This window comes from Chiloscyllium plagiosum, chromosome 6 (genome assembly GCF_004010195.1).
Source record: "Chiloscyllium plagiosum isolate BGI_BamShark_2017 chromosome 6, ASM401019v2, whole genome shotgun sequence".
Taxonomy (NCBI): domain Eukaryota; kingdom Metazoa; phylum Chordata; class Chondrichthyes; order Orectolobiformes; family Hemiscylliidae; genus Chiloscyllium; species Chiloscyllium plagiosum.
In genome coordinates this window covers 86,326,713-86,344,982 of record NC_057715.1, presented here as the reverse complement: position 1 = coordinate 86,344,982, position 18,270 = coordinate 86,326,713, and the positions used below count along the sequence as shown (strand labels likewise).

At 40.0% G+C, this 18,270-nt stretch overlaps 1 protein-coding gene across 1 annotated transcript in view; it reads right to left on the bottom strand.

Annotated features, from left to right (window-relative positions):
* LOC122551062 (protein furry homolog) overlaps positions 1-18,270 on the bottom strand; it is a 286,326-nt gene that overhangs the window by 53,519 nt on the left and 214,537 nt on the right. Inside the window, exons 32-34 of the mRNA XM_043692704.1 lie at positions 14,502-14,738; positions 5,661-5,735; positions 3,157-3,330 (exon numbers count right to left, since the gene is read on the bottom strand). Coding sequence (XP_043548639.1) covers positions 3,157-3,330; positions 5,661-5,735; positions 14,502-14,738 — 486 coding nt within the window. The remainder of the gene's footprint in view (positions 1-3,156; positions 3,331-5,660; positions 5,736-14,501; positions 14,739-18,270) is intronic.

Here is an 18,270-nt window from a genome sequence, read left to right as displayed (position 1 = left end):
AAATTGATTAAACTTCTTTGAAGATTTTGCATGTCAATGGAAGCTGATGGTCAAGACAAAGGGTTAGATTTTTGCCATGCTGGAGAGATTCTGTGTCATAGCAAAAATGGCAGTAACAGTTCAAAATCTCAAATCACATCCCTGAAAATGTTGGGACTGGAGTCAGACTAGATTTTGCACTTATAGTTCACAGAGGCAGCTGACCACTTCAATCATCAGCTACCTTCACTCAAGTAGAATTATGGTGTCTCTGCAGCTTGAAACGCATATTGTGCACATTTGTATGATTATTTAAAAAGATAACAATGACCAATAGATATCTTGTAATCCTTCTTTTAACCATTATGATCCTTTGCTGCCAAAAATGTCTCTATTGCTTCACAGACAATATATTTGCATACTTGAAACTTCACATGTTAAACAGGGCGAGTGCATAGATTCATTGTGGTATCTATCATGATAGAGAAAATGAGTTTTCTGAAGCAAGACAATTTGAAAATTTGTTGGTGCATTCATTATATTCCTCTTAGAGATATTAACAACATTATTTCTAGCAATGGATAAACAAGATATGCAGCCAAAGTTAATAACAATGGAAGATCTATTAACTATTCTAGCTTCAAAATAGTCATGTGTTTTCAGCTTTTATTTAATTTCTAGCAGAAGAATATATTACCCTTATAAGACTATGAGATGCAGGAGCAGAATTAAGCCATTTGGCCTACCAAGTCTGCTCTGCCATTCGATAATGGCTGATCGGTTTCTCAACCCCATTCTCCTAACTTCCTTCCATAACCTTTGATATCTTTACTAGTCAAGAACCTACCTCTGTCTTAAATATACTCAATGATTTGACCTCCACAGCCCTCTGTGGCAAAGAGTTCTACCGCTTTACCACATTCTGGCTGAAGAGATTTCTACTTATCTCAGTTCTAAAAGGTAGTCCCTTCACTTGGAGGGTGTGCCCTTGGGCCCTTGACTCTCCTACTAGTGGAAACATCTTCTCCAGATGTACTCTATCCAGGCCTCTCAGTATTCTATACGTTTTAATCTGATCCAGCACCATCCTTCTAAACTCCATCAAGTACAGACGCAGAGTCCTCAACTGCTCCTCATATGACAAGCCCTTCATCTCCAAAATCATTGTTGTCAACCTCTTCTGGACCCCTTCCAAGGGCAGCGCATCTTCCTCAGATATGGAGGCCAAAATTGCTCAGAATATTCAAAATGTGGTCTAACCAGAGTCTTATACAGCCTCAGCAGTACAACCCTGTTCTTGTATTCTAGCTCTCTCAAAATTAATGCTAACATTACATTTGCCTTGCCAATTGCCAACTTAAACTGCACGTTAACCTGAAGAGAATTCTGAACTAAGACTCCCACATTCTTATGTGTTTCAGATTTCCAAAGTCTTTCCCCACTTAGAAAATGTTATCCCCACTTAGTTATACCTCTATTCTTCATACCAAAGTGCATGACTTCACACTTCCCAACATTATATTCCATCTGCCACATCTTTGCCCTCTCTCCTAGCTTGTGCAGTCTCTCCTCTTCCTCAACAGTATACCTGTCTTTCCACCTTTTTGTCATCAGCAAACTTAACAACAAATACGTTACTTTGTCTAGATCATTAATGTGAATATCACATGAATAGTTGTGGTCCCAACACGGATTCCTGCGGAACTCCATTATTCACTGGCTGTAATCCTAAAAAAAAGGACCTCTTTATCCTTACTCTTTGCCTTCTGCAATCCTCGATCTATGCCAGTATCTTGCCCCCACCATTACAGGCTCTTAGTGAGCAGCCTCCTGTGCAGTACTTTGTCAAAGGCCTTTTGGAAATCCAAATACATCACATCCACTGGCTCTCCTTCATTTAACTTTCTGATTGGCTCCTCAAAGAATTCTAACAGATCTGTCAGGCATGACTCCCTCTTGACGAAGCCATGCTGACTCAACTCTATTTTACCAAGCACTTCCAAATACTTGCAATCTCATCTTTAATAATGGATTCTAAAATCTCACCAACAACCAAGGTTAGGCTAACTGGCCTATAATTTCCTGTCTCTGTCTCCCTCCCTTCTTGAAATGGGTTTTATGTTAGTCATTTTTCAGTATTCTTGAACCCTCCCTGACTCCAGCGATTCTTGAAAGATCACCACCAATGCCTCTACAGTCCAGTCAATTATCTCTTTCAGAACCTTAGCATGTTGTCCATCCAGTAAGGGTGATTTATCCATCTTCAGACCTTTCAGCTTCTCCAGCATCTTCTCCTTAATAATGGCCACTATATTCACCTCTGCCCACTGACTCTCTTGAAGTTCTTGATATGCTGTTTGTGTCTTCCACCATGAAGACTATGCAAAGTAACTATTCATGTCCTCTGCCATTTTTTTGTTCCCCATTACTATTTCTCCAGCCTCACTTTCCAGTTGTCTAATGTCTACTCTTGCCTCTCTCTTACTTTTTACATATCTATTCTTGCATATTATCACGTAGCTTACCGTCATTTTTCATCTTCACCCCCCTTATTGCTTTTTTGGTTATCCTCTGCTGGTTTTTAAAAGACATACTAATCTTTTGGCATCCCCGATCTTCACTACATTGTAAGCTTTCTCTTTTGCTTTTACGCTGTCCACTCATCTTGCCCTTTATTGGGTGAATTTCTGCTGTGCCTCTTGAATTATTCTCAGAATCTCCAGCCATTTCAGCTTCACTTTCTACCCTGCTAGGCTACCCTTCTGACCAGCTCCTCCCTCATGTCTTTGTATTTACCTAATTTTCCCAGTCTACCTACATATTGAAGTCCCCCATTTCTTACATGCCTTTTCTACCTCCTGATTTATTTTCTCCCCCACATCCTGTTCATCAGGCTCCCTTTTCTTTTGTATTTCCTCAACTATATCCACACAAATTCTATGCCTTCCAACCTCATATCGCTTCTTGCTATTAATTTAATTTCATTTTTAAAAATATAAACAATACAACTCTGTCTCCTCTGCACAATCGCCTGTCCTTTGGATAGGATACATATCTTGGATATCTAGTTCCCTGATCCAATCCCCTGGCTGCAATGTTGCTGTAATATCTCTGTTCGAAATATTAACTTGTGCCCTCTCCACAAGACTTTCGATTGCAAATTTTAAACAACCTCACCTCTCCATCCTCCAGTTCCACATCCAGGAAGTCAAAATCTCTAAAAACTCTGAACTGTTGTTCACTTGTTGTGTCATCCATATTTTCTTGCTCCCTTTGACCATCTTCTGATGATGACACTAAACTTGCCTGATGTTCAATAAGATCAAGATCTCCGCTTGAGGAGAAAATAACCTAAAACACATATCGCAGATTAATAGTATTGCCACTGGGTACATTCATACATTTAATAGAATACTTACATAATGTAAAAGAATAAGTACAGATACCCAGGATAAGCACAGGTACCCATAAAACAACAAATCAATTATTTGATTTACTCTACATTATTCCAATGACAATTGTACAAAGAAATAATATCATCTAGATGATACTGTTTCCGTTGTAGAACCTTTTCAAACCTTCACGAATCTGACTTGATCAACAGATATATTTACTTGAAGAGTGTTTAAACTCACAACGAGTTAACTTTTACCAATTATCCCACAATAATTCTAATTACAAATAACAATTTTCACTAAGAGATTTTAAGCCTTATGCTTAATAAATAACTTGATTTTACTTTATGAGACACAATGTTTTTAAGAGTGAAACAAGAGTCAGATATGGTGAAGATTTTAATTGACAGTAACAAAACGTGCCATTCCTAATTGTTACATGTTTTCCAATCAAAACATGTGACAATATTTTAAGTCTGTTTTCTAAATGCCAAATCATCTTAATATTTCATTATCAGTTTGCAATTTTCATTTGTTGATTGTAAGGGAATAATTACATGAGTAAATCAACATACTTGTATTATTATTTTCACAGACATTTTCAGTATATTTATATAGATGCATATTTTGAATTAATAAAACATGTGTCTAGACACATTTGTGACATTTAGACATGTATGTAGAATCCATCCTTTACTCTTTTTAACTTCTGCAAAAAACTTGCATGGCTTTCTTAAATCTAAAGTGGCTGCTATTAAATTCTAATTTTCCTCCTTTCATTGGTCTCCTTCTTGTTTTGGGTCTTGCAACTAACCCCCACTTGTAAAGGGATCAGAATATCGTGTCCCAGGCGTTTAACAAAATTATTCTTTGTTGATTGGAAGGTACAGTCAAGTACCTTGGGCTAATGTGCCTCCTGAAAGACACATTTCAGTTGATCTCTGAAGATCCATCAGGCAATGAAAGACTACCACACAGAGAATTAGAGAATAGAACATTTCCAAATTCTCCACGATTGAATGTGTTGGTGCTCCACTTCAAGTTTAAGAGGTTTTAGTGCTTGTGCTAAATCACAAATCATGTACAAGTACAGGCAACACAGTGGCTCTGTGGTTAGCACTGTTGCCTCTCAGTGTTCGATTCTACCCTCAGAATGAAATTGTGGAGTTTGCATATTCTCCCAGTGTCCAAATGGGTTTCCTGTGGGTGCTCAGGTTTCCTCCCACAGTCCAAAGATGTGCAGATTAGGTGGAATGGCCATACTAAATTGTCCTGTAGTGTCAGGCTAGGTAAGTTAGCCATGGGAAATGCAGGGTTTCAGGGATATGGTGGGCGGGGGTTGGTGGTGGTTTGGGTGGGATGTTCTTTGGAGGATCAGTATGAACTTGATGGGTTGAATGGCTTGCTTCCACACTGTTGGGATTTTATGATTCTATTGAATAAGATTGGATGGATAAAACCCAGAAAGTCAATTTTTTGATAAATAAGCTGACACTAAGATTGCGTAATATACATTTCTAATTCAATATGTCTGATCAAATACACATGGGGAAAATGTTCTTGTTGTTACTTCCTTAATTTTTAATGCTATCCAGACAAAAGTCAACTGTTAATAATCATACATAAGGAACCATTATTTTTGAATAGAGACAGAAAATATATTTAAAAGTACCAAATTTCACAGGAATGGACATAATACTGACAGTTGGTTTAATTTTACAATCAAAATGTAACAAAAATTATACGAAATAATTAATAACAGTACAATTCCTTCCATTAAACTGAATCAATAATTTAAAATTCTTAGTAAAACCCTGAGTATGTCCTCATAACTAAACTTCAACCCTCATTTTCCCAGTGGCATGTGTAGCAATGACAGATATAATAGAGGCATTAGTGAGAAGCTGTCAGTGCAACTGACTTGAATTGAAACAAAACTGGATAGACTAAAAATTAGTTCATCCAGAAAACTATATTTCAAAATCGTTTGAAAAATTGTAACATTATCTGTATAAATAAAAATTCACATATCCTTTTACAAAACACAATTTTTGAATAAGTTTAATTTCATATCTTCAGACAAAAAATCTAAATCAAATGGCAAACTTGCATATTTGACCTTAAATTTTTTATAATTTAAGTAGTTTAAGAGTCAATCTTGCATATTTAGCTGTGTTGGTGATAATTACACAAAAAGCTTTTTAAATTTAAAAATCTATAATTCAAGTGCTTCTTTAATATCTTATGTTTAAATAGCTATTCACATAAATAAAGTCATCAACTTACAGAAGGATTTTTGGTTAGGCCTACATCCTGACCACACAACGTAAGAACGTTCACCAATTTTTCTCGTGTTCTTTTCTGTCAAAGAAGACATGGTAAAGTTAAAACAATAGGCAGGAATTTCACTGACTCGAGATGGTTTGGGAACCCTTTGAAAACAGCACGTAAGTCTCGATTCTGGGTTTCCCAACCACACACTAGGAGTTTCCAATTCTTGACAGTACCTTTCTTAAGGGTGAGGAGTAGAACTGGTTGCAAGCTTGCAGCAATCACTCTCAACCTGGGAATGACATTGCATGGCATAATCCTTCACATGTTGGACCAGCTTTAGAATCATAATTCATTACACGTCAGGAGGTGTTATGAATTATTTTCTGCATGTCTGAATCTTTGAAAGGTAAGTTCAAAAGTTCCTCCTCACACCCCGGTGCCAGGACATAATCTTCATTGCTGAAGGGTGGGTGCCATCTCCAACAGATGTTCAGAGACAGCCACAGGGGTTACCAGGCCTGGAGGTGAATTTAGTGCTGTGGGATTTCATCCCAGTAACAATAACTACCTTCCAGCCTAATACCTGACATCCCATCCCAATTCATAAGCTCCGCCCTTACACACACACCCCATGATCTCTCAAGCTGGGCTATGGCAATTCTATGTCTACTATGCACTGTGTAAAAGCAATGGACCAAAGAGTACATAATGGGACTAGGCTGAAAGTACAGGTATCACTCTTGACATTTTCTTGATACCACTGAGCCTGACTGATAGCACTGCTATCTGATCTCTCCTCTCAAAAACATAATGTTTATTTACAAGGCCAAGAGGTTTCAAGTGCTTTGCAGTTTCAGCTATTGCAACTTTAAAGGGTCTAGATGATTGAGACTTGTCTTAGGTGACAGTGAAAAGGAGCGTTTTTTTTAAAGCAGAGTAAGGCATCAATAAATGATTAATTTTAAAGCTTCTTTTGCACGTAACTACTACTATGGGCATGTAGGTGCCATATCCCAACATGGCGGTTGATGGGGTGGATGAAGAGGCATTGCATGGCATGAGAGTTTTTATGGAAGTTTTCGGTTTGGTATGGGTATGGCAGGGCATGGAGAGTTTGTGGATGGTGATGGGATGTCAGGCGTTAGGCTGGAAGTTTTCTGCATGAAATGGGGTGAAATCCCACAGCACTGAGGTTGGCCTTTTAAACAGCTTGCCTCCACACCTGGTAGCCCCTGTAACTGTCGCTGAACATTTGTTGAGAATGTCTGGCCCAACTGTAGCTGGTAGCCACCCTTCAGCAATGAAGATTATGTCCTTGGGCACATTTTCCCCAAAGAAGGCAGGAAGAGCTGGGAAATGTTCTGACTCTCACTACTCACCTTGATGATGAAACTCCAGTCCAATATGTCACCTACCCATTAATTCTCTCCATAGATATGCAGAGCAATTAAATTACCAGTATACATCATGCAGCATTTCACTTAGATTCAGTTATATCAGAACTTGGGGCTGAATTTTCCTTTTTGTTTTGACAGTGTTCTTTTAAAAGTGAGATTCATAGCTGCTTTCCTCATGCAATCTTCCATTCATCTCAATTGTGCAACTGGCCAGTTTGGTGCCCATCTTGTGGAAAAATGTGCTAGAAAAGGCAGGCGTGCTGTCTGAAGTCACAATTTTGTGATATATTTAAACCCCACTTGCACACTACTTCAAATTCAACAAGCAAGAACTGCCTTCACACTATGATTCTAGCATTATCTGCAGGCAAGTGGCCCAGAAAGGCAAGTCTGCTCCTTGGTTCACCAACAGGGACTTGGAAGTATTGTTGGACAAGATAATGAAAAGGAGACCAGAGATTTCTTTCTGTTCATTGGAAAGGAAGGCACACCACCAGACACAGACAGCTAGACTGAGGCAGCAGACCTGTTCAGTATGGTGGAGCAGTGCAGGAAGAAAGATAATACTCTGTACACTCCATAACTTTGAGTACAACCATCTTATCTCTACTATCTCTTGCTTGAGGAACTTTGCATACATATCTCATTATTGCAGGCAGGATTGGCACTTATCCTACCATACCACTAACCTCTTCTGCTTTTTGTGCTTCCTACTCACTCAAAAGGGGTCAATTTACCATCTGTCCTGCATCACCTCCAACTGCTCTTCCATGCACTGTCATCATTCTTAATCCCTCTCTGTGTCTCACTGCAGAAAGAAATTGGTCCACCTCCAGAATGATAACTCTATGACACCCCTACCGACTGACTGTAATGCCTGGGTTGGTTGCACTTGATCTGCAGGATTAACAGTGGTCAACCTGTGGATTGGAATTGGACAAGCCCCTTGACTTACTTGATGGTAAACCTAACTGACTATAGTCCCTCTTAACCCTATTATTGACCAGCCCCCTTTGATTTTACATGTATTCATTTGGTTGAAGTATGTGCAATATTTTTGCCATGTAAGTTGTAGGCACATGCTATAATTGTGACACTGACATAGAATGGGGCCATATAGCACAGGGTTCAGTGTTGGGACCGCAGCTGTTCATATTATATATTAATGATCTGGATGAAGGGACTGGGGGCAATCTAGCGAAGTTTGCCGATGATACGAAGTTAGGTGGACAGGCAGATAGTACTGAGGAAGTGGGGAGGCTGCAGAAGGATCTCAACAGTTTGGAAGAGTGGTCCAGGAAATGGCTGATGAAGTTCAATGCGAGCAAATGCGAGGTCTTGCACTTTGGAAAAAAGAATACAAGCATGGACTACTTTCTAAACGGTGAGAAAATTCATAAAGCCAAAGTATAAAGGGATCTGGGAGTGCTAGTCGAGGATTCTCTAAAGGTAAACATGCAGGTTGAATCCGTGATTAAGAAAGCGAATGCAATTAGATTAGATTAGATTACATTACAGTGTGGAAACAGGCCCTTCGGCCCAATACAGCATCTGCAGTCCTCACTTTCTCCTAAATTGGAGGAAGGCCAATTTTGACAGTATTAGGCAAGAACTTGCAAAAGTTGATTGGGCGGGAGATGTTCACAGGTAAAGGGATGGCTGGAAAATGGGAAGCCTTCAAAAATGAGATAATGAGAGTCAAAACACAGCATGTTCCTGTTAGGGTGAAAGGCTGTTAGGTGTAGGGAATGCTGGATGACTGGAGATATTGAAGTTTTGGTCAAGAAAAAGAAGGAAGTCTATGTTAGGTATAGATTACGGAGATCGAGTGAATCCTTAGAAGAGTATAATGGTTACAGAAGTATACGTAAGAGGGAAGTCAGGAGGGCAAAAAGGGGACATGAGAGCTTTGGTAAACAGGGTTAAGGAGAATCCAAAGGGATTTTATAAATATATTAAGGACAAAATGGGAACTAGGGAGACAATAGAGCCCCTCAAAGATCAGCAAGGCAGCCTGTGTGTGGAACCACAGGAGATGGGGGAGATACTAAATGACTAATTTGTATCAGTGAATACTATGGAGAAGAATATGGAAGATATAGAATGAGGGGAAACAGATGGTGGCATCTTGAAAAATATCCATATTACAGAGGAGAAGGTGTCTTAAGACGCATAAAAGTGGATAAATCCCTCGGACCTGATCAGATGTACCCTGGAACTCTGTGGGAAGCTAGGGAAGTGATTGCTGGGCCCCTTGCTGAAATATTTGTATCATCAATAATAACAGGTGAGGTGCCGGAAGACTGGAGTTTAGCTAACGTGGTGTCACTACTAGAGAAATATGGCAAGGAAAAGCTAAAGAACAATAGGCTAGTGAGCCTGGCATTGGTATTGGACAAGTTGTTGGGACAGGATTTACATGCATTTGAAAAGGCAAGAGCTGATTAGGCATAGTCAACATGGCTTTGTGCGTGGGAAATCACGTCTCATGAACTTGGTTGAGTTTATTGAAAAAGTAACAAAGATGATTGATAAGGGCAAAGTGGTGGGACACGATCTACATGGGCATCAGTAAGGCGTTCAACAAGGTTCCTCATGGTCGACTGGTTAGCAAGGTTAGATCTCATGGAGTACAGGGAGAACTAGCCATTTGGATACAGAACTGGCTTGAAGACAGAACATGATGGTGGAGGGATGCTTTTCAGGTTGGAGGCTTGTGACCATTGGTGTGCCGCAAGGATTGGTGCTGGGTCCACTGCTTTTTGGTATTTATACAAATAATTTGAATGTGAACATCAGAGGTATAGTTAGTAAGTTTGCAGATGACACCAAAATTAGTGGTGTAGTTGACAGCGAAGAAGGTTACCTCAGCGTACAATTGGATCTTGATCAGCTGGGCCAATAGCTGAGGAGTGGCAGATGGAGTTAAATTTAGATAAATGTGAGGTGGACTTGCATGTAGATAGGATAGTGATGAAGACATTTGGTATGCTTTCCTTTATTGGTCAGTGCATTGAGTATAGGGGTTGAGAGGTCATGTTGCGGCTGTACAAGACATTGGTTTGGCCACTTCTGAAATATTGTGTGCAATTCTGGTCTGCCGTCTATAGCAAGGAGGTTGTTAAACTTGAAAGGGTTCAAAAAAGATTTACAAGGATCTTGTCAGGATTGGAGGATTTGAGATAACGGGAGAGGCTGAACAGGCTGGGGCTTTTTTCCCTGGAGCGTCGGAGGCTGAGGGGGTGACCTTATAAAATCATGAGGGGCTTGGATAGGGTAAATAGACAAGGTATTTTCCCTGGGGTGTGGGAGTCCCTAGGTTTAGGGTGAGAGGGGAAAGATTTAAAAGGGACCTAAAGGGCAACTTTTTCATGCAGAGGATGGTGCGTGTATGGAATGAACTGCCAGAGGAAATGGTGGAGACTGGGACACTTACACCACTTAAAAGGCATCTGGATGGGTATATGAATAGGGATATGGGTCAAGTGTTGGGAAATGAGACTCACGTTGGTCCATGTTGGGACTAACAACATAGGCAAAGCTAGGGTGGAGGACCTGTTTGGGGATTATCGAGCACTAGGAAGGAAATTGAAGTACAGGTCCTCAAGGGTCATAATCTCCGGATTACTGCCCGAGCCACGTGCCAATTGGCATAGGGATAAGAAAATTAGGGAAGTAAACACTTGGCTAAGGGATTGGTGTGGGAAAGAGGGACTCCACTTCATGGGGCATTGGCATCAGTTTTGGAACCGGGGGGATCTGTACCGTTGGGACGGTCTCCACCTGATCCGATCAGGTACCAATGTTCTAGCGAAGAGGATAAATAGGGTGGTCAGTAGGACTTAAAACTTCTGAGTTGGGGGGAAGGGAAAGTGAAAGCGACAGGGAGTATGGAGTTAAATGGAAAGATAAGCAGCAGGATAGCATATATGCAGGCAGATTTAAACTTGAGACAGACTGGGAATGCAGCAAAAAGGAAGGATAACTTAGGACATCTTATGACTTCCAATATCTCTAACGATAAGAAAGTTAGCATTAAAGCACTTTACCTGAATGCTCATAGCATTCGTAACAAAGCAGATGAACTAATGGCACAGATCATCGTGAATGATTATGATGTGGTAGGCATCATAGAGACGTGGTTACAGGGGGGTCAGGACTGGCAGTTAAACATCCAAGGGTTTTCAACTTATTGAAAAGGCAGGGGGGTGGGCAGAGGTGGCAGGGTTGCCTTGTTAGTTAAGAACAAAATTAAATCTATGGCACTGAATGACATAGCATTGAATGATGTGGAGTCTGTGTGGGTGGAATTGAGGAACCACAAAGGCAAAAAAACAGTGGGAGTTATGTACAGACCTCCTAACAGTGGTCAGGACCAGGGGCGCAACATCTGGGAAATAGAGAAGGCATGTTAGAAAGGCAAGGTCACGGTGATCATGGGAGACTTCAATATGCAGGTGGACTGGGTAAATAATGTTGCCAGTGGATCCAAAAAAAGGGAACTCATGGAATACTTACAGGATGGCTTTTTGGAACAACTTGTCATGGAGCCCACAAGGGAGCAGGCTATTCTGGACCTAGTGCTATGTAATGAACCAGACTTTATAAAAAATCTTAAAGTAAGGGAACACTTAGGAAGCAGCGATCATAATATGGTAGAGTTCAGTCTGCAGTTTGAAAGAGAGAAGGCAAAATCGGATGTAATGGTGTTACAGTTAAATAAAGGTAATTATGAGGGCATGAGAGAGGAACTGACGAAAATAGACTGGAAGCAGACCCCAGCAGGGAAGACAGTAGAGCAAAAATGGCAGGAGTTTGTGGGTAAAATTGAGAACACTGTACAGAAGTTCATCACCAAGAAGAGAAAGATTATCCGGGGAGGGATTAGACAGCCATGGATGACAAAGGAAGTCAGGAAATCTATCAAAGAAAAAGAGAGATCCTATAAAAGCGGCCAAGACCACTGGGAAATCAGAAGATTGGGAAGGCTACAAAAACAAACAGAGGATAACAAAGAGAAAAATAAGGAAGGAGAGGATCAAATATGAAGGTAGGCTAGCCAGTAATATTAGAAATGATAGTAAAAGTTTCTTTCAATACATAAGAAACAAACTGATGCTGGAAGCCTAGTGATGGGAGGTAAGGAAATAGCAGGAGAACTTAAGTACTTTGCATCAGTCTTCGCAGTGGAAGACATGAGTAATATCCCAACAATTAAAGGGAGTCAGGGGGCTGAGTTGAGTATGGTCGCCATTACAAAAGAGAAAGTGCTACAAAAGCTAAAAGGTCTTAAAATTGATAAATCTCCTGGCCCCGATGGGCTACATCCTAGAGTTCTGAGGGAGGTGGCTGAGGAAATAGTGGAGGCGTTGGTTGAGATCTTTCAAAAGTCACTGGAGTCAGGGAAAGTCCCGGATGATTGGAAAATCGCTATTGTAACTCCCTTGTTCAAGAAAGCACCAAGACAAAAGATGGAAAATTATAGGCCAATTAGCCTAACCTCGGTTGTTGGTAAAATTCTAGAATCCATCATTAAGGATGAGGTTTCTAAATTCTTGGAAGAGCAGGGTCGGATTAGAACAAGCAACATTGTTGCCACTTCCTCCTTTACCTGTGCAGCGTTAAGTGTATAACCCTGTAGAGGTGTTGTTTTATTGGAACAGCATTCCCTAACTCCACCACATGCACAATTATGTCAATCATCCCTATCTTTTCCTGCATCTATCCTCATGCTGCTATAGCAAACCACTCAACTCGGTTCTTTGCTCCTGAGGCAGATAGCTCCCGATCCTATCCCATTCCTCAAGGACTTGTTCTTTATTTAACTTATTTTGAGGCACATCAAAATCCACATCATCTGGATTTGGTTCCTCACTCTGCAGGGCAGTAACTGACACCTGTTTCTCCAGTGGCTCTCCTATCTTCTGACGCATTTTACAGATACGACATAATTCATAGACGTCCTTATGCAGTCCAGCCCAATAAAAGTGCTTTTTACCTTAGCCTTAGTCTTCCTCAAACCTCCTACAGGTAACTCATGTGCTGCCCATTACACTTCCTGTCTTCCATCCATCTCTCCTCTGCGCTAACCTGCCATGGTTTCCATTTTCACCTGAGGATTCTATCTTTGAGATCGTAACTCTTGGGAATACAGGCTGAATCCTTTTCTGAGTATGTATAATGATCTAGATCTCTCATTGTTTCATCTTTCTGTTGTAAATCCATTCCTGGGATTGTATTCATTGGAGTTTCGAAGGTTAAGGGGAGATCTAATAGAAACTTACAAGATAATACATGGCTTGGAGAGGGTGGACGCTAGGAAATTGTTTCTGTTAGGCGAGGAGACTAGGACCCGTGGACACAGCCTTAGAATTAGAGGGGGTAAATTCAGAACAGAAATGCGGAGACATTTCTTCAGCCAGAGAGTGGTGGGTCTGTGGAATTCATTGCCACAGAGTGCAGTGGAGGCTGAATGTCTTCAAGGCAGAAATTGATAAATTCTTGATGTCACGAGGAATTAAGGGTTACGGGGAGAATGCGGGTAAGTGGAGTTGAAATGCCCATCAGCCATGATTGAATGGCGGAATGGACTCGATGGGCCGAATGGCCTTACTTCCGCTCCTATGGTCTTCTGGTCTTATATGGAACCCACTGCCTGCAATGGTGTTAGAGGCAGAAACCTTTATAACATTTGAAAAATGTTTAGATGTGCACTTGCAATGGCAAGGCTTACAAAGCCTATGGATCAAGTGCTGGAAAATGGGATTACAACAGTTCGGTGATTGCTTTTGATCAGAATAGACTCAATCATCCAAAGGGCCTTTGTCTGTGCTGCAGACCTCTATGACACTAGAAGTAAGCACTAAGAATTGAAGTTAAGAGACATAATATGCATTTGTGTTGATGCATGACATGCATGTCTGTTCTTGAATGCAATGCAACCTGACAGAAGCATGCAAGTCATAAGAGTCCCTAGCTCTACACTGAAGTCTTAGAGGGCTAAGATATGTATGGGTTGATCTGAGAGTAATGATATGGTGAGACTGGTGGTTTGTCAGTGTTGTCTTACTTGGATAAAGGGTTGAGGAGTATGGTGTCCATAGAACATGCAGTGAGATGGTGATGAAGACAGAGTTGAATGAAGGCCAGTGTATCAAGTGGGGTATTGCTCTGACTTTCATGTAGAGAATTGCTGGTATTAGTTTTTCAATGGGGAGGATAATTGGTAGCTGTGTAGAAATGAAGTGTATTGAGCTTATGAGATGCAAATACATTGAAATAAGGTCGATACCCCTCAATTGTAAATTCATTTTCTTGACATTGAGATTCTATCTTTTTTTCATCTTGTCATAATTTCTCACATTTCCCACCATTTTATAGGCTACTCAAGAGACCAGAAAAGGTCATCCATTGAAGGTGGATGTAACACAAAGTCGGTTGAATATGTGAAACGTACCTGGGAGAACTGGGGTCTCTTCCAGCTCACAGGGACCAAAACATTTGAATTAGAGCTCGATGAGGTAGATGAAGTGCTTCGAGTGACAGCTATTGTCCTCGGTTTTCCATCCCTCCCAGATGGACCATGAAGATCATCATAATTTCTTCCAATCACGGGAGTCTCCAAAAAAGCAAGAAAATTGTACAATCTGATCCCACAAATCACTATTGAACCAACTCTAATTTCAATGTTCATTTAAAGGAAAGCTATAAAATAAGTTGGTCTTATCCAACAATATCTCAGATACTTTAGATCTCTACTCAATATTTGATGGCATCGGACAACAGGCAATGTTTAACATGGATACAACACAACCTATCATCAAACAGAAACAATTTTAAAGCTTTCCAATAATGGAAATTACAGCATTAACAATATTTAACCAAAGTAGTTTTTATTTTCATGACAAGGAAATAACCATTATATACTCTGCTATTTGTTAGCTAAAAATATTTTGAGAGATAATTGCTTGATATATTACTGAATTTTTCAACAATACAATTTTCAGTTCAATATGCATGTCTGTTCTTGAATGCAATGCAACCTGACAGAAGCATGCAAGTCATAAGAGTCCCTAGCTCCAAACTGAAGTCCTAGAGGGCTAAGAAATGTGTGGGTTGATCTGAGAGTAATGATATGGTGAGACTGGTGGTTTGTCAGAGTTGTCTTACTTGGATAAAGGGTTGAATTGGAGACCAAATTTAGGTCTATGAAATTTGTATTGGTATATTCCACGACTATGGGATTGAATGATTTCAGTTGAAAATAAAATCAAGAAAAGTGACAAATTAAAATGTTTCCAGTACTTTTTTCTCTTAGAGATATACAGTTTTTTAAAAGAAATTTCTACTATAGTTATTAACCTCATTGTGTTGATTATATACAATAATAAACATTTTTCATGTTCCATGGATCTAGAGAAAGAGATGTGATTAAAAATATCTCATTTGGCTTCTTTTTCCTTTCAGATAAAATAATTTATTCCACATTGCAATGTATGATTAAGTATAGTATTACTTTCTTCAGTAATATATTAAGGTTAATTAAAAACAGCATATAATGAAATAGTTGTAATCTTGTTCCCACTGGCCATGGACCCATAACACAAAAAACATGTCCTTAATTAGCATTAAATACTAAATTTACTTAGAAAGATTGTTGGGATGGGAAATAAGTAAATAAGATTTCTACCACACTATAGTGAAGTAACAATGGTAGAATAGCTTCAAGGAATATATCAGCAAAATACAACAACTTGCATTTACCTTGTGTCATTAATTTAAGAAATATCCAAGAGCACTTAATTGATCCAAATCAGGCAAAAATGAATGCGGAGCCAGAAATGGGATAATAAGCAGGGTATTTAGTCAAAGAAATGGATTGTTAGGAAGATGAAAGGAAAGCAGAGAAGCAGAGAAATTTAGGGAAGGAACTTCAATAGCATGGCCATCAATGGTGGAATGAAGAAAGGAGGGTGTTGTAGGAACAGATAGTTCAGGATAGTGAGGAGGGTATCAATTCATTGGAGTTGACTGGAATTCATTCTTGCTCTACTACAGAGAAAATTATTGGTCTCTGATAAATGTTTAAAAGTTATTTTTTATTCGTAATATTTTACATGATACAAATTACTGATAAAGTTATTAGAAGAAAATAAATAAAAAGCAACAGAAGTAGTGAATGATATAATTAAAACAATATAACCCAGGACAAATAAATTTGTGGCAAATATTTGAAGTTTGAGCAGCTTTGCCTCAGAGTTTATGAGCTGGAGCATGAACTACAGACACTGCAACACAAACATAGAACATTAAAGCACAGTACGGGCTCTTTGTCCCTCAATGTTGCACTGACCTGTGAAACCAATCTGAAGTCCATCTAACCTATACTATTCCATTTTCATCCATATGTTTATCCAATGACCATTTAAATGCCCTTAAAGTTGGTGAGTCAACATCATAAGGTTGAAGTGGTCGGCACAGGGCAGTACGGTTGTTTGATGCGTGTGTCCTGAAGATGTTCCCTAAACCATTCCACAAATTGGCGTCCTGTCTCCCCAATATAGAGGAGACCACATCGAGAGCAACGGACACAGGAGATAAGGTGTTTGGATGTGCAGGAAAATCTCTGCCAGATTTGGGGCCTTGGAGGTGAGGGGCTAGGTATGGGCACAGGTTTTACACCTCTTGCAGTGGAGGGAAAGTGCCAGGAGTGGAGGGTGGGTTGGTGGGTGGCGTGGACCTAACAAGGGAGTCGCAGAGGGAATGGTTTCTGTGGAATGCTGGTAGTGGTGGGGAGGGGAATATATTTCTGCTGGTGGGGTCTGTCCCTAGGTAGCGGAAATGGCGGGGGATGATGCATTGTATCCAGAGATTGTGGGGTGGAAGGTGAGGACCAGGGGTGTTCTATCCTTGTTGCAGTTGGAAGGGTGGGGTTCAAGGGCAGAGGTACACTAGAGTCCACTTAATTAATCTTGTCCTGTTATGAAGGGCTTATGCCTGAAACGTTGACTCTCCTACTCCTCGGATGCTGCCTGACCTGCTGTGCTTTTCCAGTGCCACACTTTTTGACACTAAGTGCAAATAAGATACTTCTCTTGGATGGAGAGTCTAGAATGATGTGGGACATTAAAAATAACGAGGATGCCAATTAGGTCTAAGATTAGGAGAAACCTTTGTAGTCTGAGAGTTGTGAACCTTTGGAATTCTCCACCACAGAGGGCAATGCAAGTTCAGTCCTTCAGTATGTTTAAGATAGAAATTGATAGGTTTCTGAATACCATTTGCATACAAGAGTTATACTGATGGGGTGGGGAAAGAGATTTGAAGTGTTTGATCAACTATGATCACATTGAATGATGGGGTAAACTTATGGCCTAAACGGTCTACTCCTGTTCCTATCAAGCAAAAAGCATTTTAAAAATTAAGTGAAAAAGGTGGAGATCTGGAAAAGTAGAGGAAAGATATCACTAGTCAGATTGGGCAACAGGCTGCCTTACAATAATCATCATATAGGACAAAGTATAGAAGAAACAGCTTTGGATGTTTGTGAAAGAGATGATGATAATCAATGCAGAAGAGCAGGTTAAGTTAGACTTGCATTGTATAACAGGACTAAGAGAAAGTGAGGACTACAGATGCTGAAGATCAGAGTTGAAAACTGTGGCACTGGAAAAGCACAACAGGCCAAGCAGCACCCGAGGAGCAGGAGAGTCGACATTTCAGGCATAAGCCGTTCATAACAGGACAAGATTACTTAATGAGCTCAGAATTAAGGTACCCATAGGTAACAGCAATCACAGCATGATTGAATTTTACATCCAGTTTGAAAGGGAAAAGACTGGGGCCAAAATTGGTATTTCAGACTTTAATACAGACAACTATATGGCAATGAAGGCTGAGTTAGCTGAAATCGACAGGCATACTAGACTAGGAAACAGATCAAAAGAGACACAGTGGCAGCTAGGGAAAGCATCATACTTAAGTCAAAAGTATCTGTGCCGATGTAAGTGATAGTCAGATAACTGGATGCACTATAAAGAATGATTAAAGGAGTAATCAGGAAAAAGAAATTACCATGAAAGTGATAGGTGGTTGAAAATGTAAAAATAGATAACTACAGTTTCAACAGGTTTTTAAAAAATCAAAAAGTAAAGTGAGTGTTGGTCCTTTTGGGAGTAAGAATGAGCAATTAATAGTAAATCATAGGAAATGGCAGATGAAGTTAC